This window comes from Muntiacus reevesi, chromosome 3 (assembly GCF_963930625.1).
Source record: "Muntiacus reevesi chromosome 3, mMunRee1.1, whole genome shotgun sequence".
NCBI classification, from domain to species: domain Eukaryota; kingdom Metazoa; phylum Chordata; class Mammalia; order Artiodactyla; family Cervidae; genus Muntiacus; species Muntiacus reevesi.
Window position 1 is genome coordinate 103,580,916 of NC_089251.1, and position 22,988 is coordinate 103,603,903.

At 56.9% G+C, this 22,988-nt stretch overlaps 1 protein-coding gene across 1 annotated transcript in view; it reads left to right on the forward strand.

Annotated features, from left to right (window-relative positions):
* Window positions 1-283: 283 nt before the first annotated feature.
* The window catches only part of IGSF21 (immunoglobin superfamily member 21), a 271,838-nt gene continuing 249,133 nt past the window's right edge, over window positions 284-22,988 (forward strand). The window contains exon 1 of the mRNA XM_065927481.1: window positions 284-353. Within this exon, the coding sequence (XP_065783553.1) occupies window positions 284-353 (70 nt within the window). The remainder of the gene's footprint in view (window positions 354-22,988) is intronic.

A 22,988-nucleotide genomic window follows, 5' to 3' on the forward strand; every position in this document is an offset into this window, starting at 1 on the left:
GCTGGGCACCGCGCGCTGCCGGGGAGCCGAGAGCCGCGGCGCACCGGAGGTCGCCCCGAGAGCAGGGGTCGCGGCGCCCCGCAGAGCCCGAGCCGAGCCCGGCGCCCCGGCAGCCCAGCCGCGGCGGCATGAGGGCGCCCCCGCGGCGCCCCACGCGGCCCGCCACCGTGTCGGCCAGCGGCCGGAGGCAGGAGCGCGCCTGAGCCCATGGCGAGGGGCCCCGCCGCCGCTGCCGCCGCCGCCGCCGCCACCGCCCCGCCAGCGCCGCCAGCTCCCGGGCACCATGCGAGCCGCCCCGAGCCTCCGCAGCTGCGTCTGCCTGCTGCTCGCCGCGATCCTGGACCGGGCGCGCGGTGAGTGCGAGGGCGCCGGCCGGAGCCGGGGCCGGGGGTGCGCGGGGGCGGGCTGCGGGGGATGGTGCGGGCCAGGGGCGCCCCGGGGACGCTCCGGGTCCGAGACCCGCGCTCGGCGCCGGGGCTGCAGAGCTGGTGGGTTTGACGAGGGAGGGCGGACGTCTCCTCCGGAGAGAACGCTCGCGGGTCTATGCCAGGGTGCGCGCGCGCGCGTGTGTATGAGCGTGTGTCTTTGTGGCGCCCGTGTGAGGGTGTCCGGGAAGGCGCTGTGCGTGGCGAGGGTGCTAAGTGCATCTGGAGGTGTGAGTGCGTGCGATGGTGTGTGAGCGAGCCCGTGTCTGGAGGGCTGTCTGGGTGTCCGTGTCAGTTACACAGAAAAGGTGTGTGTGTGAGAGGAGGAGTGTGAGCCAGTGTTTGGGGGTGTGAGCGGGCGCCCAGCTCCTCGGCGAGGCTGTGAAGTGGGTGAGCCTGTGTCATTGCATGTGGGAACGTGTCGAAGGGTGGGTGAGTGTGTGAGGTGCGGCGTGGCACCCGCGTCCCAAGTGTACGGGGCTCCTCAGGGATACAGGACAGCGGGTGACTGAATTTCCATGGGGGGTGTTGCGGGGCGCCTGTGCAGAGGAGGCGGGATGTGACCCTCGGGCCAAGAGTGTACGTTGCTCGGATGTGGAGGTGCAGGCGCGCGGGCCAGGAGTGTGTGAGCGTGCAGTGGAGCGTGTGGACCCAGTGTGGAGGGAGGCACGGACGCGTCCGGGCACGGCGGAGGTGTGAGCCGCCGCGGTGCGTGTGTGTCCCGCGTGGACTTGGTCCCGATCGGGCTAAACCCGTTGGAAGGAGGTTCCGGGAGCGAGTGACCGGTGCCTCCGCGGCTCCAGGGTCCGGCGTTCGCGGAAGCCTCGGGGCCTCTCGGCCGGCGCCGCCGCCTGGCGAGTCTAGAGTGCTGCGGCCATCCAACCTGGAGACCCGGCGCCTTTCGGGCAGAGCCAGCGCGTCCGCTCAGAGCCGGCGGGAGCGAGCCTGCACCGGCGGAGAGCGGTGGCCCAGAGACTGGAGGTCTGCGCCAGCGGTTCGCCCCAAGCCTAGTTCCGAACCTGGACGCCCAGAACCAGGGCGTCTGGAGTCACATCCCGGCTCTGCCGCGGAGAGGGCGGGGGATGCGCGGCGCCCAAAAGTAGCCGCTGTGACCGGTCAGGTCTCAGCCCCCAGCCCAGCGGGTGATGGGTATGGGAGGGTCTGTTCTTTCCCGTGTGCCTTGCACTCCCGGGAGGTGCCAAACCAGAATCTGAGAGTGCCTGCCAGCAAGGGGTGCGCCCTAAAATAACCCCACCCGCTTCCACCCCGAGGTCCTTATAGAGTGCTTGGTGCGCTGAGGGGAGAAACTGCAGGATTTGAGCCTGAATGGTGGTCCTGCTGGCAGAGGAGGGGGAGGGGTTGGTATAAATCTGGAGGAATGCAAGCCCTCCACTTGGTCTGCCTATCCCTGGAACAACAGACTTTCCAAAGTGCGTGGAAATCCTCCCCCTCCAACTTCGAGGCGATGGCTCCCTCCCTCGGAAGCCTCTGGAGGGAAAGATTATATGGGGGCGGGGACGGGGTGGTGCCCGGGTGCCAACGCCACGGGGAGGGCGCCGGGCTTTGTCGAAAGGCGCTAGGAGCCTTCACCTGGACACTGCAGGGAGCGGGTGTGGGGCGGTGAGAGGGTGGGGGCAGGAGTGGGGCACCCCTTTTCCCTAGAACACGCAAAACCGGAGAGACTGGTCAGGGCTAAGGATGGCGACTAGATGCCGAAGGGTTTAGTGGGGAAAGTCCGCTGCGTCAGGATCCCACCGCGCGGGTTCTGCTCAGAACCTGCGAGCCGCGGTTCTTGGGGCTGCGGAGACCTGAGCGGGTGTCCTGGCTCCTCCGCCCCCGGCCCACCTCTGCAGCTGGCAGGAGGCTGGGGCGAGCGCCTCTAGGTGAGAGGAGCCGGCCTGGCCTCTGAGCTCCGCTGCCTAGCGAGAGGGAAGAGCGCCGACCCGGATCGCAGACGGGCAACTTTCCGAGCGCGGGTCGCGGGCTGAGCCCTCCCTTCGATGCAGAGCAGATGAGAGCTCACGGGGCTCTGGTTCTCGGAGTCCGCGCCCGCGCAGGGCGGGGGTACCAGATGGGTCGGTACCCGCTGTAACAGGCCGTCTGGCCGGAGGAGGGCGCCCTTCCTGGACGTGAACGAGAGCCGCGCACCTGGCCCTTGGCAGGGCCGGGCCGCCCTGCCAGCGCCTGCGTCGGAGGGCGGGCGGGCGCGGAGGGTAGGGTCCAGGGCAGGCGCCCGGAGACGCGCCTGCCCAGGGCGGGGGCGCAGCGGCCACTGCTGGGGAAGGCATGGCTCGTTCGCGGCCCGGGTCTGCACCGACAGCTCGACAGCTCGCGGCGCACGGGGACTCCACTTTGGAGAGGTGGGGCTGCGCCTCCTCGGGAGGGGAAGGCAGCTGGCGGGACACAGGCCCGGCCGGGCGGGCTCCTGCCCCTGACCCCCGCTCCCCGATGTCTGCCTCTCCAGGAGGAAAAACCCACACGGATTCTAACTCCTCAGGCCCCGTCTCACCGGGCCTGGGCACTTGGGAGGGCAATCTAGCACTCGTGCCCGGGCGCTGGCCCAGGAGACAGAGGGCCCCGGGGACTGGGAGCGCAGGAAGGACAGCGGTTCATAGACTTGCCTCCTCGTTCGGTCGCGGGAAGGTCTCCGCGAAGGGCAGCGGGAGGCAGGCCGAGGTAGGGCTCGCTAGAGGCCCCAGCCCGTCCACTTCCACTGGACGCCCCTCCACTTCTCTCTCGGCCGCAGCGTGTCAACGGGTGGGTGGGATGCGGGGGCTGATCGGCTGGGCCGAAGCCGCCGCCGCACCGGGACTGCAGGGGCTGCGCGCGCGCAAGCTGGTGTAAAGCCTTCATATATTTATCCGCTCCGGCAGCTCCACCCCACGCCCCGCGGGCACCGCCCGGCCCCTGCCCGGCCCTTGCTCGGCGCGGGAGTTAAGGGCCCGGCCAGGACCAGGTCGCTCCGCCCCTCCTCCTCCTGCCGCCCCGCCCCCAGCCATAAACCCCACCCCTTCCCTCTCAAGATGCAAACTGGAATTTCTCCTGAGAGGCTGAACGAGTTCTTGCTTTTTAAGTGGAGAGAATGTTCGAGCTGGAAGCGACCTCCGAGATCACTTACTTCAGTGGTTCTGAAACGAGTAATTTTTAGCTGGAGAACCCTTTTAGAGTAGGAACTGATTACCGCCCCCTGAAATCCTAATGCCTTGGGCAAGATGGTAAGCGCCAAAGGACAGCTGCCCTAGTGGAAGCAGGTAATGAGACCCAGCATCGAACGATCTTTCCTCAAAAGTCCCCTTAAACAGTCTTAAGATTGCTCCTCTTCTGATATCAGAGCCGGGTTTCTGTTTTTTCAATAGACAAAATTACATGGATCAGCGGCTGCGTGGCCCGCACGCGCTAGCTGCATCAAGTTGTTCATGCCCTGCAAGATGGGTTTCAGCTTAAACCCACCTTTCACAGATTAGGAAGGAAACTGAGGCCCAGAATTTCAAGGTTTGTTCGTGACAGGGTGTCAGTGTCTTCCAGGTCCCGCCTGGTCCAGCCCCTGGCTCCCGCTTTCCTTCCAGCCTTCCTTGGACACGGCATGTGGGCAAGGGCTGGCAAGGTACCAGCAGTGCCTTAGATCGGCCTGCCTACCCCAGCTTTTCAGAACATCTGTCTCACACAGACCTGCATCTTGCTACAATTTGGGGGCGGGGGCAGTGGGGGAGGGGTGGCGGAGGGTGGGGGAGGAGATGAAGAGACTTGTTGAGATTCTTGGGTTTTAGCAGTCCTGACGTCAAAGCTGAGCCCAAACAAGGGCTGAACAAAGAGGAGACTGGTTAGTCCTGTTCACTGGGTTTCCTGGGACCCATGGAGGCGTCTAACCTGGCTTACCACCCCGGCCACCTCTGCTGCATCCCCAGGCCACTTGAAGTTCATTTATTCAACCCTGACTGTGCCAGCTCTGTGCCATATGTACTTTGTTCTTCTTATCTTCGTTAATCCTTGTAACCATCCTGAGAGTTAAGGTTATTTTCCAGATGAGGAAGCTGAGGTTCAGAGAGGTTAAGTGGTTTGTCCGAGGTCACCCAGTCGGTAAGTGGCAAGCTGAGATTCAGACCCAGGACTGTCTGTCTCTTTCCCTCTGGGCTCTGCTGTCTCCTGGTGAGAACGGGTCTCAGCCGCTTCCTCAGCTCCAGCCACATGGACAGTTGCCGTGTGTCCACTGCCCCGTCTGGCTGCTTTGCTCCTCTCCAGACCCCACTGAAATAAAATTATCCAGTGCATTCGTCCACACAGATGGGAGAGGGGACACCCCTCAAAGCCCTTGTTATTATCAAGAGAATGAATGGGCATCTGTTGTGGGCAGAGTGCATCTGAAAAGAGAAAGACCTATGACCGTGGCCATCGTTCCAGTGGGGTGAGAGGTCAGGCCCGTACCCGTTGAGATAAAGACAATTCAAGTGGAAATTTGTTGATACCTGCAGGATGCCAAGTGGACTGATGTCCCCCACAGGAGGCTTGTGGGGGAAGAGTGATTTCTTTGGCGGTGTTAAGGGAAGGCTTCAAAGGGGAGGGAGGACTTGAACTAGACCTTGAAGCAAGGGGAGAAGGTTAATAGGCCAAGGGGTAAAGTTCCAGGGAGGGAACCCGGGTGAGCTAAGAGCCAGAGGCAGGATTGTGCCTGGTAGGGCCAGCTCAACTTCAGGGCTGTGACGTCTTGAGTCTAATGGAGGACTGGGAGAAAGAAGAGTGATATTACTGGTAGCTTCCATTTATTACACACCTATTAGATGTTCTTTATGCATTAAATGCCCTCTAGAATTCATGAGGCAGCCTCATTAGGCATGTTTTACAGATGAGGACAAGAGCCCCCTGGATACCCACCCAGCTTCCTCTTGCCATCTCTCGTTCTTGCTCCCTGTCTCTTTCCCTTCCTCTCTTCCCACTTCCTTCTTTTCTTTTCTTTCTTAAACAATGAATGAGGTTCAAAATCTTTTATAAGGGTAAGAACTGGGAGTTTCAAACGCAGGTCTAAAGCAATTCAAAGACATTTCTGCTTCCAGAGGAGAGGAGAAACTATTTATTTTTTCATCACAGAAGGAGGAATGCAGCAGCCTCTACCATTAGCAAGAGGAAGCCAAGTCCCCATTTAAACAATAAACGTCAGTGGAAGTGAAACGTGTGACATGACTTCCTAAGATGTATCTGTCCTCAGGATGAAGTTTCTGGGAAGGAACTGGGGGATGAGACCCTGGAGCCCACCTTTACACTTGAAATAGGGTTCACTAGCAGAGTGGGCTCAGGACCTGTTGGCCAAGATTCCCCGGATGGAGCAAACAGGTGCAACATACATGGAGCTGGTAGCAGACCAAAGCAGCGGGAAAGGACACTGACTCCCAGAAAAGGAATCTGGCGTCTGTGTCCACCGGCCATTCCTACGTCTCCTGGCAACGTGTCGGATTTGCTTTGGGAGAGTGTGCCCCACCCTCTCGTTTGCTCAACATCTTGGTAGGTGGCGCAATCAGCCAGAGCCCTCTAAGACGAGTCTGTCTGACACCTTATCCCGGGAGTCTGGACACTGACCAGAGGAAGACTGGAAACCACCGGAAGGCCCCCTTTATCGATAGGAGCCCCCAGGACACTGTGCTCCTCTGGTTCCCAAGGCTAGTGATGGCGGCGTCTTCCTCCCCAGGGGTTATGAGCAGGATGCGATGAGTCATGACACGCAGGGCTCTTAGCTCGGCCCTTGGGCTCAGATAGCTGTCATCAGTGTTAACCGTGGTTATGTCAGAGCAGCTCTGGCTCCAGGCTCCTGACACCTGTGGCTCCAGCTTGTTCTTGCATTCCATGAATTTCCCATAATGTTCTGCTAGTTACTTTTTTTTTTTTTGGCTTGGGTCATCTGGAGTTGATTTCTGCCCTTTATAAGGAAAGGACCCCACTGGATACCCTCCCTCGGCATGATAAGCCTTAGAGTTGCTGATTAGCCATTCTTGGTAACTCTTGGAGGATGGCTCACAGTTTGCTGAACGGGGGTGATCAGCTCCCCTACCTGCTCCCTGACTTGCCCTGGAGTCTTGAGGCAATGCCCCCTGCCCACACCCACATTAGTGCAGTTAAGACTCAAGACACAAGTTGTTTCTCCCAGTGAAGTGTGGGAGAGGCAGTCTCGCTGTGAACCCCCCCATCCCCTAACCTAGTAACAAGTTCTGCAAAAGCAGAGACCTGTCCGGTTCTTCTCACTATTGAATCTTCCTCACAAACACATGATGGATACTTAATAAAGGTTGGTTGTTTGGGTGAATAAGGCATCTTTGGCCTTTGGACATGTCCTGGTGCTGGGGTTCGTGGAGAGGGTTTGGGTGTGTGGCTTTCTACAGAAAGTACATGCAAAGGCTTATAGCTTGTGGAATTCAGGCTGGATTCACAGATGGACTTCCTGTTGGTAAAGTTCTGCTCCTGGAACTACGTTCTGTCTTCCTTGAAGACTCAGATAATTGACGTGATGGAGACTCTGATTCCAGACATCCTAACTCTACCTGCTGGTGGTACTTGAGCGTTGACGAGATGCTTTGACCCCCATCCTTCCATTTAGATCTCACGTCAGATGTGAAGGAGGCTACTCTTGTGCCCATTGAACAAAGCAGGGAAACTGAGCCTCGGGGAAATGAAAAGATGGTGGTAGCAAGTGGCTGGACTGGAATCTGGGTTTGTGGCTGCAGGCTCAGTCTTCTTCCCTCCAGAATTCATTGTGCTGCTTCCTTCAGCCCCCAGGGGTCTGCAGTGAAACAGGCCAGCTCCCTACGAGCCCACAGGCCCCTAAACTAACCAGAAAGCTTGCACCGTGAGCTGGGTGCTGACGATGCAGCCACTTTGCTGATGTGACTCCTCTGTCCTCCACTGCTGGCCATGGGGAGGACGCTGACGGGGCTGTACTCCTGCCACACGGAGCCCGGAGCCCGCCGTCTCTCTGCCGCAGGGACCTGGCCTGCCCAGAGATTTCTTCCCCTCCTCCCCCACTTCCGCCCTTTCCTGGCTCAAAGAGCAGACACCTGGCCTCAGCTGGCACAGCCCTGTCCACATAAGCCTCCCCCTGAGTCTCTGCTTGCCCGCTTCTCGCCCTCCGCAGCCCCGCCATCCCCACTGACTCAGGGGCTGCCTGTGCGGCTGGCAGCGGCACTTTGGGCAACACGTTGTTTAAACAGCTCTCCTGTGAGGCTGGGCCTGGTCACGGGCTCGACTCCCTATTGAACAGAGAGCTGTTGAGGGCAGGCATCCCTGTCCCACTGGCTCTGGCGTGAAGCCTGGCTCCTAGCAGATCTTCAAGATGTGTTTGTTGAATGACTCACTGACGGACTGAATGAATGATGTCTCCCCTGAGCCTGGGTTTGGTCAGATGCTGAGCCTGGGACCTGTTTCCTGGCCCTGCTTGGCCACCTCTGGAAGTCCCCTCTGGTGTGAGAATCTGTCTGTTGTCCGTAGCTCACCCTGGCATCGTGGCTGGCATCTGGGGGATGAGCCCACAGTGGAAGCTGGTGGGAAGACCACAGGGCTTCCTGTTTCTCCTGGGTTCTCCTTGGTTGGAGGGGCTGGTCTTCACTGCTGGCAGGTGGGAGGTTGGGGAAGGAAGGAAGGAAACGGTAACTGTTATGTGCCAAGCCCCATGCTAGCTATATGCACACACAGTCATATGAAATGCTCCCAGAAACTCTGATTTGGGAGTTAACAGTCTCGTATTTTACAGAAAAGCAATGCGACTTAGAAAGATTATGTGATTTGCCTAAGGTCCCACTGCTAGCAGGGGAGCAGAGCTGGATTCTCAACCCAGGCGTTGATTTGCACATCTCCCCCAAAGCCCAAGTTGATCTTACTGGTAGCTTAAAGCTGACCATGGCGATTTACACCATGGAGATGGGCAAACACTGCAGATTAGTGCTCTCCCCAGCCCAGAGCTGGTTGTTAAGCATTTACCAGCATGCCACTGGGCCTGCCCATCCTTCCTCAATCACTGTCTCTGTGTGGTCCAGCCACTTGGTATTAACATGCTTTGGTTTCCATCTGAACTGGGTTCAAAGCCTGGCCCGGCCACTCCCTCGCCGAGTACACACTTGGGCAAATCAGCCCCTCTCTAGGTCATGGTGTCCCCGTCTTTTGAAGGTAGAGTGTGATGTGGAGATGAATGAAATGATCCATGAAAGCAGGCATGCGATTGGGGCTTGGTCATTGGCCTGTCTCTTTCTCCTGGCCCCCAGGCTGAACTCAGACGGCCACGAGGTCACCCTGAAAGGCTTGGGAAGCTCCTATTCTCTCCTTCCTGTCCTGGAAGCTGCCTTTGGAGCCACGTCCAGGGATCCAGTCACTTCTGTTCATTGAGCAGCTGCCCCAGCCTTGTTCTGGATCAGCAGAGATATCCCCTAAGGAGTTTTGGCTGCTGACAAACCCCATAGAGCATGGGCTCATTTGAGAACGATGAAAGATCATCTCTAATAAATGGCCAATACAAGGGTGCCAAGAATAAACCCTTGGAAACTGAGGGGAGTGGCCCAGGAAGGCTCTGAGGGGTTGGAACAGCTTTGACAGGTGGGGAGGGAACCCCAGGCCGGGGTGGGGGGCCGGGAGGGCAAGTGCACAGGCCCGGATGAGGGGGTGAGCGCCCTGTTGGGCTGGGAGGCTGGGAGGCAGCTGGCCTCGCTTGAGCAGAAGGTGCTTGTTGAGAAGCTGGAAATGAGGTTAGAGCTGTTGGCAGAGGCCTGAGAGCCAGAGTGAGGGGTCTGGACTTGGGCCCAGAGGCTACAGGGGGCAGCTGAAGAGAAATGAGCGACATTCCCAGAGCAGGGCTCTAGGAAGATTAATTTGGCTTTTCTGGGGCACCTGAAGCTGGACATTCTTTGGAATGCCTTTGTGTTATAAATGATGGCCCTGGGGTACCCAAAGAGACAATGGCCTCGAGGCAGAAATGCCATCATTTGGACACTGTTCGCCTCTCCCCGAGTGTCCACACTTGGCAAGGAGGGGAGACCAGGCCCCTGCCTAGAATGGGACTGTTCCAGCTTGGGCCTGAGCCAAGAGAGGCAGGGGTGGCTTCTCCTGGGGAGAAGCTTCTAGATGCCCAGCAGGCGTGAGCTCTGAGATCTGGCATGGGTTCCGATCCCGTCTCCCCCACGTATCCATTGTGTGAACTCTGCCTCTCTGTTGCTTCCAGCCTTGATTTCTCCAGCTGAACAGGCGGCTGATCGTGGTGGCTTCGTGGGGTGGGGGCTGCTAGGAAGGGGACATTTGCACAGTTCGTGGAGGATCTCTATGCAGGGTACCTAGCACATAGTAGGCATGTGTAAAGTTGTTGCTGTTGTTATAATGATGTTTGGAACACCCACAGGTTTGAAGAGGAAGAAGCATTTATAAGCCCCAGTCCCAGGAGGAGGGGTACAATGTAGGTTTCCCATACGGAGTCCTAAACAAGTCCTTGGGTTTAGGGTTGCAGAGCACCGGGGCCAGGAGGGAGCTGGAGAATTAAATGCACTGTCTCCCTTCTCCCATTTTAAAGCTGAGAAAACTGAGGCTGGAGAGGATCTCACACTGTGCATGACGTGTGTGTGTGTGTAGGCGGGGGCAGGGGGAGTCGGGGGGCAGTGCTGAAAGCCAGGTCTTTTCCCTGGAGGTCCTAGGGGAAATCCCGGGGGCTCCGCCAGGCAGACCCCCCACCTCAGAGCCTCGCGTAGGGGAGCATCGGGGTCCCCAGGCTTGAGTGGGGGTCTTGGCGGCGCTCCAGCGGGGAGCAACCACCAGCCTCCGACATCACAGGAGCGACTCGGGAGTCGCCAGGGAGAGAGGCAGCTGAGCCACTGGGTTTTTTTGTTGCTTTGCCAAGCTGTTCCTTCTGCCCTTTTGTTTCTCTTTCTGCAGAGACACTCCGCGCTCCTCCAACGGGGCTGTTTGTCACCAATCACTGGCGCCTCCATTATCCTCCCAGCACCATCTTCCTCCCGGCTCCTTAATGCTGCCCCAAAGGAAGGCGTCCATCACCGGCTGCCCTGGCATCATGCAGGACTGGGCGGGGGGTGGGGGCAGCTCTGGCAGGTCCCTCGGATACCCTGGCAGGGTGGAGACAGAGGCTGGCATGGCCAGAGCCGGGTGGCGTTCGCGTCTCGAGCTGGTGCTCACCGCCCGAGTGTGCAGGTTTTTGTCAAGTGAGTATTCAGGCCACACAATAAGCCAAAGCCAGGTGCCTGGTTCTACAGAAGCAGGTGATACATTGCTAATTGTCACCAGACAGCTAATGTCCCAGGCAGGGGCAGAGGGCGTGACGTGGGGGCGGCGAAAGCAACCGCTTCACAAAGCCTTCTTTGTTTGCTTGGGCAGCAGAGAAGTGGGCCTGAGCTCAGCTTGGAGAGGAAAAGGCACCATCAGAAGGCAAATTCCTAAGGCCTGTGACCGCCCGTGGAGCCTGGTGGGAGGAGGGGCAGACAACCTGGTGGAAGAGGAATAAGGTTACTTGGCTTCCAAGGTTGCTCAGTGATAGAGAATCCGCCTGCCAATGCTGGAAACGCAAGAGACCCGGGTTCGATCCCTCGGTCGGGAGGATCCCCGAGTAGGAAATGGCAACCCACGCCAGTGTTCTGGCCTGGAGAATCCTATGGACGTAACAGCCTGGTGGGCTACAGTCCAAAGGGTCGCAAAGAGTCGGACACGCCTGAGCGCGCACAGACAGGGAAGAGAGAGTGGTTTCCGGGACCGTCCGGACACAGAGAGCAGCGCGTTGCTGCAAGAAGCAGCATAGCTCATTCCTTCACTCGCTGATTCATCCATTGGTGCGCTGCTCCTGGCAGCCAAGCATCATGCCGTTCTAGAAATCCAGAGGAGAAGGGATAGGTGAATTCCCGCCCTCGTGGGGCTTGCAGAGCTGTGTTCAACATGGAGCCATGTGTGACAACCCACATTTACATTAAAACGCAGCAGAGTGTCTTGGCTTTTGTTTAACCAAATTAAACAGAACTCAGTTCTTCAGCCACATTTCAAAGGCGCAACAGCCACACGTGGCTGGTGGCTCTTGTGTTGGACAGCACAGATGTGGATAAGATGCCTCCATCATTGCGTAAGGCTACACTGGACATCACGGGTCTAGGGAAGTATCCCTCCCACTGGCAGCAAGTGACAAGGAATCCCAGAGAGGGAGGGTCTTCCCGCTTCCTTTCCCATGCCACCCTCCTCCTTGTGCCGAGGAGAGAGCCTCAGGCTGATGCCGTCAAGCTCTGACACCCTCTCGCTTGCCAATCTCTTTTTCCAACAAAACAGGTGTGGGGCAGCACGCCTGCAGTGAGCCAGAGGAAGTCAAAGTTTTAATAACAGTGTTTTGTTTTCATTATGATTCTTTTTCAGTCACCCTCTGTTTAAGGCAAGTGAGACTGGTTTGCCATTTGGGGCAGTGATTTAAATTCCCTTTCCCTTTTTAAAAATGGCTCATTTAAGTTTAAAAAAAAAAGAATCAAGTTTGAGAAAAATGTTAAGTGCATCGTGGAGCAGGTGGCACGCAAACGTGGCCAATCTGGGAGGTGTGAGTGTCTCCGGTTGGGAAACCGCGGCTCCGATGGAATGACACAGGCTTTGGAGGCAGACAGAGGGGGTTGGTGTTTCGGTGCCGCTGTTGGTAAGCTCTGTAATTTGGAGACAATTTATTTCCCTCCCTATCAACAGGTTCCAGAAGGAAACCACAAGCTCAACCTGGGGGGGCCGTGATGGGCTTCTTTAAGGGACTACCAGGTTTGATCCCTGGCCCGGGAAGATCCCCTGGAGAAGGGAATGGCAATTCACACCAGTGTTCTTGCCGGGAGAATCCCATGGACAGAGGAGTTTGGCGGGTTACAGTTCATGGGGTCTCAAAGATACTGGGACAGGACTGAGTGGCTAAGACTTCCGCTTTTCACTGGTTTTAGGGTTTGGTGGGGGCACAGGGGATGCGGCAGCCCTTGGGGCCAGGAGCAGTGGGGAGTTACTACTGCCTGCAGACTGGAAGAAGGGCTGAGAGGAGAGGGCTGCGGGCAGGACTGGGGCCCTGGGTAGAGGGATGCAGCCAAGTCTTGGGGACCTGGCAGGGAGCTGGAGGGAGAAACACCCCAATTTCATCCCCCTCCTGCCTTTGGGTCTCTTGCTAACACCGCACATGGAGAAAACTCAGTTGGATGCCCATGCGGTTGGGCCGCCAGGCACAGAATAGGTGGAGAAGGGGAGAGTGACCTGGGGAGCAGATAGCAGAGACCTGGCACCATCCCGCCCAACCTCAGCGTTCCCGCCTGGAAAGTAGGGTTGTACTGCGTGCCAGCTGAGTTGCTGACGTGATGGACCGAGACAGTGTGCCTTGCTCATAAATGATCGGTCGCTACTTATACTAATAACAATCGCAGTAATTAAAGGCCTGCCCGTATGCCCCATCCTGTGCGGGATGCTGGATTTTCCTGAGCCGAAATGTAGCTCATGAGCCTGGGGCATAGAAACGGGGAGCTGGCCTCCCAAGGGCGCGTGACCTTGAAGGGACGGGTAACTCTGGGAGAGCACTGCAGCCCGTCGCGAGGGAGCGCCTGCACCCCTCTGCTGCTGGTGCAGACCACGGGGACGTGTCATCTCCGCCCAAGACTCCTCCGCGTTCCCACACCTCCCCGTCCAGTGCTCCATCTCGCTGATTGATCACTCCGCCCCGGGGCGCACCGGCGCTTCGCTCCCCAGTCTATTTTCCACCCTATTTCCCACGAAGAGGTTCCTTCTCCTCAGATCCATTTAGATCATCCTTCTTGCCATCCCCACCCGCTCTCACCATGTGCGGCCCGGTCCACGCTCGTCATGAACGGCCCCAGAGCTCCTTCCTTGCAGGGTGGAGGCGGGCGTTCTCCACCTCTGAGCTCGTCTTGCTGGGGCTGCTCCTGCCCCTGCAGGTGGGGGAGGAGGGAATCAGCAGCGAGTTGGCCCTTTGGGTCACCAGACCGTTTATCCTGCACCTGAAAGCTAGCAGTGCCAATTCCATATTTAGAGGGAACTTCTCATCGAGTAGCTGGAGTTTCAGGGGTGGCTGGCTTCTAAATGGAGTGACTATTTCTTGGGAAAACCTCCACCAATGGTCCCTTTGGTTTGCTGCTCCTGAATTGGCTCAGGGTACTTTCCTCGGGCCCCTCTATTTTCCTTTGTCCAGCCCATTTTTTCCATCCACCTTGACTGTTCAAATTGACTTTGACGAGGACTAATTTTGCCAGTTGAAATTCGAGACGCTTCGACATCCGGTGCTGTGCTGAAATTGCCGTGACAAACGTCAGCAGCGGTTTCTCCCCTGGCTTATTCTCTGAGGTGCTCCGGCCAAGACGGAGAGCCCCTGCCCCTCACCCCCGGGCCGTCTGCCCCTGGCCCGGCTTCCTGCCCCGTCCCCACGCGGCCCGGTCTCAGCCCTGCCTGCTGACTCAGCGGCAGTGTGACCCTTTGGGAGTGGAGGGTTGGTCACTCACTGGGGATCAATATTCCTTAGGAAAATCTCCACCAACCGTCCCCTGGGGTCTCAGCGTCCACGTTGGTCCAGGTGACATTCCTTTGTTCAGCCGCCCTTCCATCTACCTGACTGCTCACTTTGCCTTAGAAGAGGTTCGTTTCCAGTCAAACGTGGAGCCAGGCCCTGCAGGCTGGACCTCTGTGTGTGGGCTGTGGGTGCCCGCCCGCCCATCACAGCACCGGGGGCCCGGGTCTCAGGGGCAGCTGTATCACCTGCCGTGCTCAGGTCCCGGGTGGTGGAGTGTGGCTCGGAACCATCCCAGGGTGCACTGCAGACGCTGCCAGTTCTCAGTCACCTCCTTCGTGACTTAATCTCCATCCCACCCAGATTGTTTCTTACATTATGATCGCCTTAAAATCAAATTTAAATCAATTCCCTCTTTTTTTTCACTGGTACAAAGGAGTAATGTATAGGCTTGTGGCACTGAATGCATCTTTTTTCTTAATCCATATTAAAATGAATGTAACCATTTGAATTTTTAAAAAGGCTTCCCTGTGCCACATGACCTCATGCCGTGGGTGACAGTGGGAAACCCTGGCTCAGTGGGAAGGAGACCAGCCTCAGAGTGATGAGCCCCAGGATCTGGTTTCAGCTCCGCGTCAACTTGCACCATCACTCGCTCCCCTCCCCGTCTTACCTAAAGCAAAGAGCTGAGTCTGGATGGTCCAATCCCAAGATTCTTTGGTGAATAGTAAGACTGGGAAGGAGAGTCCTGTCTAGGTCCAAAATACCTCCTTTAAGATGTATTTGGGGACTTTTCTCATGATCCGGTCATTAAGAATCCTCCTTGCAACGCAGAGGACAAGGGTTCGATCCCTGGTCCGAGAACTAAGACCTCACGTTCTGTGGAGCAAAGTCCAGACACCACAACTATAGCGTTCATGAGCTACATCCAGAAAGTCCATGCTCCACAGCAAAAATCCCACAGGCCACAGCAACTGCCCGCTGCAGCTGGCTTCATGCAGCCAAATGCATAAATTAAAAAAAAAAGACATATTTGATGGCCCCCAGTCCCCACCTTTGGGATGAAGCATCCTGCCTCCAGGGGATGTTGCTGAGAGCAGCTGTGTCAGTGGTCAGGATGCTCCCACAGCCACTTGTTTCCTTGGTGCACAAACTCAGCCTCATTTCGTTTCCACTAGGCAGCTGTTTTCTGAGCACCAGCTCTGAGCTGTGGCCTGTGCCAGGGCTGGCACTCAGGTACAAGCGAGACCCAGTGCCTGTCCTCCGGGAGTCCACAGTCCCCTGGGGCAGAGGAGCAGGCACAGAAGTAAATTACTGATTAATATTGTAGACTCTAAAATTGAAATGGCTACCAAGTCCCTGTGGGATTGCAGAAGAGGGGGTGACTAATCTGCCTCGTGTGTTGGGGAAAGTCCCACGTCATCACAGAGGTTAAGGCACTTGCTCGGGGTCTCACAGCTACTAAGTGGCTGAGTTTGAACCCAGGGTGTCTCACGCTTTACCTGCTTTCTGCCCTCTCTGCCTGCTTGCTTCTCTGCCAGAGATTCCTTCCCGACCTGACCGTAGGTGGTTCTGGGGCTCTCTGCTCCTCCCCGCCTGAATCCCGTGCCTCTGGAGGAGGGGGTCAGGGGCTGGCAGCAGCCTGAGGTGGCCCTGGGCCCCTGCCTGGGCAGTCACTGGGGGGCCGCTGGCTCTGCCCTCCTGATCCACGTGCCTCTGGAGGAGGGGGTCAGGGGCTGGCAGCCTGAGGTGGCCCTGGGCCCCTGCCTGGGCAGTCACTGGGGGGCCGCTGGCTCTGCCCTGTTGCCTCCAGCCTTGTTTATTATTATTATTTCTCTCCAGCATGCTGCTAAAAGCTTCCCGCGGAGATCACACAAGCCCAGCTCTTTAAAATTTAAAGGGCTTTACTTAAACAACGTTATTTCCCTCAGAAAAGAGACTGAGGGAATTTGCAGTGGATAAATTTAGTGTGTGGGTCTGAGCAGATGAGTGTGGGGTTCGGGGTGTGGAGGTGGCCAGGGAGATGCTCCTGGCAAGGGGAGTGGCTCGTCACCCCTCCCTCCCGTCCCCACAAGGGCCCGACGTGAGAGGGGATCTGTTGAGCCCAGGGTTCTGGGAAGAGCCCTGGGTGCCACTTGCGGGGAACCGCTGGGGGGGGGGGGGACGTGAAGCCTAGTGCTCCTGCCACACAGGACCTTAGCCCTAAAGACTGGGTGCTCCTAGCTGCCCCAGGGCCTTTGCACAAGGCAGTCTCTCTGCTGGACCCTGCCTCCTTCTCTGGACTAAGACCTGTTCATCGTTCCGGTCTCACCTTAGACGTCGCTTGATTTATTCAGCGAACATTTCTCGTACACCTACTCTGTTCACGGCGCCCTGGGGCCCAGATGGCCTGTGACTCAGCTCCACGCTCCCTGTCCCTGGCATGGTTCTGGCCCAGAGCAGGCGTCAGTAGGCGCTTATGGAACTGATTAGAGCCTGTGTGGGCACTGTGGGACCTGGAGGAAGGACAGAGTTGCCTCTCCAGAGCTTAGAGCTGCATGAGATTCATATTGGGTTGGCCAAAAAGTTTGTTAGGGTTCCCCCCATCCCCAAACTCGAACATCTTACAGAAAACTCAAACAAATTTTTTTGCCAATCCAGTATCAAAAGACATTTTGAACTCTGAATGAACTTGTTGGGGCTGGCAGATTTACACTGACTCAAGGAAGAAAAGGAAAATTCCTTCCTTCTTTCTTCGGCCATATATCCATCCATCTATCTCTCCATCCATTCATTCATCTGACAAACTGGACACGTACTTTGTTCCAGATGGTGTGCTAGGCACTGGAGATGTGGTGGTGAACAGAAAAGTAAAGCCTGCCCTCCTGGAGGTTACCTCCCAGAGTGTATGACCAGACAGATAGTGCATACCTGAGCACATGGCAAAAGGAAGCGATAACTACTCCGGAGATCAGGGCCGGGGTGATGGCCAAGTGTGGACGCGTGCGGTCAGGGAGGGGCCCTCCTTCTGAGCATCTTCCGTGTCTCAGACCCCGTGCAGCCCCGCCTGCAAACAGGTAAAGAAGCATGGTCGCTGGCCATGGTGAGTGTTAGGGTGGTGAGAGCCGGGGTGTGTCTGATAGTGACTAGGACCGCTGCGCCGTTAGTGGGGTCTCCAATGAAGTTCTGAGGTGTGAGCTGGGCCTTGAAGGATGCAGGAGTTTAGGCAGGATGGGCTGACCCATGGTTCTCAGACTGTGCTCCTTGGAGCCCTGGTTTCCCACGGGAGCACCCCCACGCCACTTTGGATGGCAAAACAATAGCTGGGGGAGTTTCTTGTCCCCAGACTGAGCCAGGAGTCTGCGTCGCCTCTTTAACAGACGGGCTTAAGCTCTACTTTGAATGAAGGAATTTGAAAATGAGTGTGTTGGCCTCATGCTAAAAGAGTTTTCTGTTTAGGTTCAAGCTTCATTTCATTTGGGGAACGGGAAGCCCAGAGGGGCCCATGACTGGTACCAGGCCTCCAGCAGGAGGGGGCCGTTTCTGGGGGGAAAAGTCTCCGATTGCTGCCTCTTTCCAAGCTGAAATGGAGGCCTGTGAGAAAGCTCCCCCTCCACGCCGGCCCTGGCCCAGACCCTTGGGTGCCGCTGCTCCCAGCTTGCCCTGTTCCAACCCCAGCCAGCCCCAAGGGTCCCTCTGTAAACCTTCCTCCTCCGCCTGCCCAGCTGATCTGCCCCGCCCCCATGGGAGCCTGGAATTAGACAAAATACTTTATGATCCCACGCTTCGTTATGCTTTATTAAAAGCGCCCGTGCTGGCTTCTGCCGGCGCATCTGCCAGGCCCGGCCTTGGGGCTTCCTCTCCACCCCGCCCCCCACCCCACCACCGCCTCTCACGGCTGGTGGGGGGCCCACAGCTGCCACCCCACCCCCAACTCCTCCCCTCAGAGAGCAGGGCCCCCAGCCTGGCTGTCCTGTCCATGAGACAGAGGGGAAACCTGCAGGTCAAGGCAGACTTGGGCGTTTAGAGAGAGAGTGATAATTCCGAGGGTTCGCACGTCTAAGCCCATCTGGTCCTGCAGCTATTCCCCCCCCTCCCCTCCCCCCCCCCCCCCCCCCCACCGCTGGAGGGGACTGGTTCAGAGAGGAGGAGGGGAGCAAGTCCAGAGGCAGAGGCAGATTCACCTGGCCTCCCGCTCATGACTCTCTCCATGTGACCGTGCAGATCCAGGATCCGGCTGGCGTCCCTCCCCAGGCTGGTCATGTCGTGTCTGCCAGTGGCCAGGGGGAAGGCCCTGCTCTCTCTGCAGGCTGCCACTTTCAGTCTGGGAGCCAGGAGGGAAACCCTGGCATCCAGACATGTCTGGCACAGAAGGAGCCGTCCACATTCCTCCTGGTGGGATGTGCTGCGCCTTACTGGGGGCTTCGGGGAGAGCTGAGAGCGTGTGGCCCACCTGGGTCTCAGTGACGGCCGAGTCACCCACTCAGTGTATCATCTGGGGCAAGGCCGTGACTGCTCTGAGCCTCGGTTTCTCATCTGGTGCCCAGTGGACACTGAAATCACAGTTGTTGTGATTGCTCAGTCCCTCAGTTGTGTCTGACGCTTTGCGGCCCCATGGACGGCAGCATGCCAGGCTTCCCTGTCCATCACCATCTCCCAGAGCTTGCTCAAACTCATGTCCATTGAGTCAGTGATGCCATCCACCCATCTCATCCTCTGCCATCCCCTTCTCTCGCCTTCAATCTTTCCCAGCATCAGGGTCTTTTCAAATGAGTCAGTTCTTTGCATCAGGTGGCCAAAGTATTGAAGTTTCAGCTTCAGCTTCAGTTCTTCCAATGAATATTCAGAACTGATTTCCTTTAGGATGGACTGGGTGGATCTCCTTGCAGTCCAAGGGACTCTCAAGAGTCCTCCAACACCACAGTTCAAAAGCATCAATTCTTCGGCGCTCAGCTTTCTTGATAGTCCAACTCTCACACCCATATATGACTACTGGAAAAACCATAGCTTTGACTAGATGGACCTTTGTTGGTAAAATTATGTCTCTGTTTTTTAATATGCAGTCTAGGTTATTGGAGTATAATTGGTTTACACTGTGTATCTGTAGCTGACTCCTGTATTGGGGCCTTCCCTGGAGCCTGCCCCCAGCATTGGGAATGACTACCTGCCATTCCCTGACACAGTACTGCAAACTCAGCTGTCCCATGGCGACGGCACTCCCTCCAGGCCCAGAACAAAGGCCCCAAGGAAGCAGGAGGCAGGGACTGTGTTAGGTGCATTCTTGCTGTTGTTGTTCAGTTGCTAACTCATGTCGGGTTCTTTGTGACCCCATAGAATGCAGCACGCCAGGCTTCCCTGTCCTTCACTATCTCCCAGAGTTTGCTCAAACTTATGGTCATGATGTTTATCCAACCATCTCATCCTCTGTCGTCCCCTTCTCCTCCTGCCCTCAGTCTTTCCCAGCATCAGGGTCTTTTCCAGCGAGTCGGCTCTTCACATCAAGTGGCCAAAGTATTGGAGCTTCAGCTTCAGCATCGGTTCTTCTACTGAATATTCAGGGACGTTAGGACTGACCATCTTGACCGGACCTTTAACTCTTGTAGATCCCCAGGAGGTGGGTCCTGTGGCTTTCCTCATTTTGCAGACAAGGAGCCTGGGACCCAGAGGTGAAAATCTCAGAGCCGATGTGACCAGGGGCTGGGATTTGAGCCTCGGTCGGACCCAGTCCCTTCTGAACCAGTCTCCGCCCCGTGGTCCCTGGCTGTGTCCGTGTGTCCAGTGGGAGGATGAGGAGAGGGGAGAAGCCCACCTTTTCTTGTTCCACCTTGAACCCCCTCAGGGTGCCTCTGACCTGGGGCTGGAGTCCCGAGCGGGTGGGGGTGAGTGGCCGGGTGGCAGGGAGCCCATGGAGTATTGATGGCCCTCAAAGTTGGCAGGCACCGGCAGGCAGAAAGGTATTAATTAGCAGTTATTCCCCGGCAGCGAGGAGATGGATAGAGATAAAGGTGGCGGCCTGCGCATCCGTTTTGTAGCAGCTGAGAAGCAACAGTAAATCAGCGCTATGAATCGATGCTGTAAGAGGGAGGTATGTTTTAATCTTATTAGCGGGATAGCATTACGGGGAGCGAGGCAGGAGGACTCCTCAGTGACGGAGCCTGGGTCAGGAAGGAGGGAGAGGAAGCGACAGGGGCTTGGGCCACCTGGGAGGGCACCGAAGGAGAACTTTGACTCCCGGTGGGAAAAGGCCGGCGGATGCGAGGCGGGAGAGGGTGAGAGCTGGGAGGGCGTCCTGGGCCGGCAGGGGCGTCCCGCGGTCTCCTGAGGGCCTCCACCGCATGCATAGGTCTGCTGTCCACCCCCTCCATCCCTCCCATGAACGGGGGCCTCTGGGTTGGACATGCATTCAACTGCTGGGTGCAAACGGGGTTCTCGCTCAGGCCCTGGCCCACACCCCTGCCCGTGGTAAAGGCTCAGAGCCTGAGCAGGGAGGTGGTGGGTGGAGGGTAGGATTTGGTGCCTCCAGGCAGTGCTAGGTCCGAGGGAGAGGAGGGCGTGGTCAGGGCCTTTAGTCCTCCCAGCGGTCACTGTGGTGGGTATTTGGTCCCCAGGCACCGAGGGGACAGACATCGGAGTGAGGGACACACTTGGGTGTGGCTGCGCCAGCGTCCAGCATCATCTCTGACCAGCGAGAGCATCCATCCTCCCTGGCAAAAGCTGTGGGGAAGCCCACGAGCTCCAGCCTCTGAGCGTGGCGAGGGACTCAGAGGCGGGCCCCCTTCTTCTTCCCGTCCCGCTCCTGGGTTCCACTCTCCACACCAGGACACGGAGGCTGGGAGGCAGAGGAAAAGGAGGGGAAACCAAAGCAGGCAGGATAAATCCTAAGCTCCCACTATTCTGTTTCAGCCAAGGTCAGTGGCTGACTTCCTCTGAACCTAACTTTTCCTTACCAGATCTCTTGGGGCTCTTCTAGCTAGAACGTTCTCAGATTCTGTCTCTCCCTTCTTAAATTATCAGGTGCCCGCTATGCCATTTAATCCTCTCCCTAGTTCCTGTGACACAAGCATTTTTAGTCCCATTTTACAGATAGGTAAACTGAGGGACTCAGTGAGGCTTAAGGACTCGCCCAAGGTTACACAGCCAGGGAGTGTCAGAGCCTGGGTTTAGACCCAGGTGGGTCTGCTCTCAAGAACTCAGCCCCTTCATTTCATGGCACCATCTCCTTGTCTGATAGTCATACAGGCATAGGGAAAAAAGTGTCGCCCGAGAAGGAACTTGACTCCAGGCCTTCGGTGGAGATGGGCAGCCCTTCTGTGGGGCTGCAGTGGGGCTTCCTGCCACCACTGCCTCCAGGACCTGTCCCTGCCTGCCTGCCCCAAGCCAGCTCTGACCACGGCTCTGACGCCTGGACGGGGAACCCTGAGCCCCTCTAGCTCTGGCAGCCTCGGGCCAGCCGATGGAGAGGTCTCGGAGGAAACCCGCTGCCTCCCAGGGGTGGACACCAGTGTCTCAACGTTCTTGCTTCCTCTTGTCCTGGGGGAAGGGAAAGGGCCTCCTCATGGATTGAGAAGAGCTCCTGAGGAAAGGGGCCCAGCCTGGGACCTCTCGTCTGGCTTGGGGAGGGGAACACCAAGGGCAGACTTTTGGTTTTTCTTCTCCATGCGTCTTGGTGAGCGAAGTCGCGCCGGTGGCCCAGGGACAAACGTGCTGCTTCAACGTCTGCACCCAGAGGCGGGGGACGATGTCACTCTCACCGTTCACGCTGAGGGTCCCTATGTGTTCCCTACGGGGAGCCCCTCGTCACATAAAGTGAACGGACGTGGGAGTCGGGTTCAAGGTCTGACCCACTACCTACCAGCTGTGTGACTCTGGACAAGTTACTTCACCTCTCTGTGCCGCAGGTTTTTCATTCATCAATGGGAGCAACAGTTGGCTACCACATGCATTGTTATAAGATCCAAATGACATGTTGTTATCCCTTCATTCACTTACAGAAAGGTGTTCTGTAAAATGTAATTATATTAGATAGGGTAATGCTGCTATAACAAATACACCCCAAATTTCAGTGGCATAGGCCCAGTAATTGTATTTTTGAGGTACATTGCAGATATATTTGTGGGTGGGTGCCTTTCCTCTGTGTGAGATTGGGGGAAGCTGGCTTCTTGTATCTTGTCTCTTGGCCATCCCTTGGGGCTCCACAAGCCTCCTTTCCAGCCAGTGGAGTAGGGAAGAGAAAATAGAGAGGCATCTGGGAAATGTCATCTGCGTGGTGAGGGTGACAGTTACACCCAGAGACAGTTCCGTGTTCCAGGTCATGTGGCGGGGGGCTGGTGTGTGTGTGTGTGTGTGGGGGGGGTAGCCAGATGCTGTCTCTGCTTCAAAAAATGTCTTGTTCACTGGCCTGTCTCACCTACTCCATGAAATTAATAAGGACAGTGTTGCTGTTTGTCTTATTTACTCTTTATTATTGCATTTTGTAAGCTAGTACCTAGCATTAGGCTTGCACAGTATATGTGCTTACTAGGTATTTGAACTGATGGATGGATGGGAAGACAGAAGGATGGAGGATGGATGGAGGACGGAGGAGGGAGGATGGAGGATGGATGGAGGATGGAGGATGGTGGAGGGAGGAGGAGGGAGGATGGATAGAGGGTGGAAGATGGAGGATGGATAGAGGATGGAGGATGGTTGAAGGATGGTTAGGCTACTTAGTAGGTGGATGATGATTGGATGGACGGGCAGATAGATGATGGATAGATGGGTAGATGGATGAAATGATAGTTAGTGAGCCAAGCCATGCTGACCTAAGCCTAGGGGAACACATAGATTTATGGTCAGCCCTTTGGGCATTCTTGCCTCATTGACTGTTGGCTTCTCATCACTAAGCAGGGTATGTGACAAATGGCAGATTTTCAGTGTTTACTGATTGGAATTCTTAGAGTACCTTTGGGAAGGTCAGCGTTTGACCCTGGGCTTAGCCTAGACAGTCCAGCCTTCAGACAGAGGATGAATGAGATGACCTAAGAACATGTTACCTCCCAGAACTGGGAAATGAGTGCACACTTTTGCCCCATCAGTGGATTCTGGGCCCCGGCCACCTCTTGGGGCTGTCA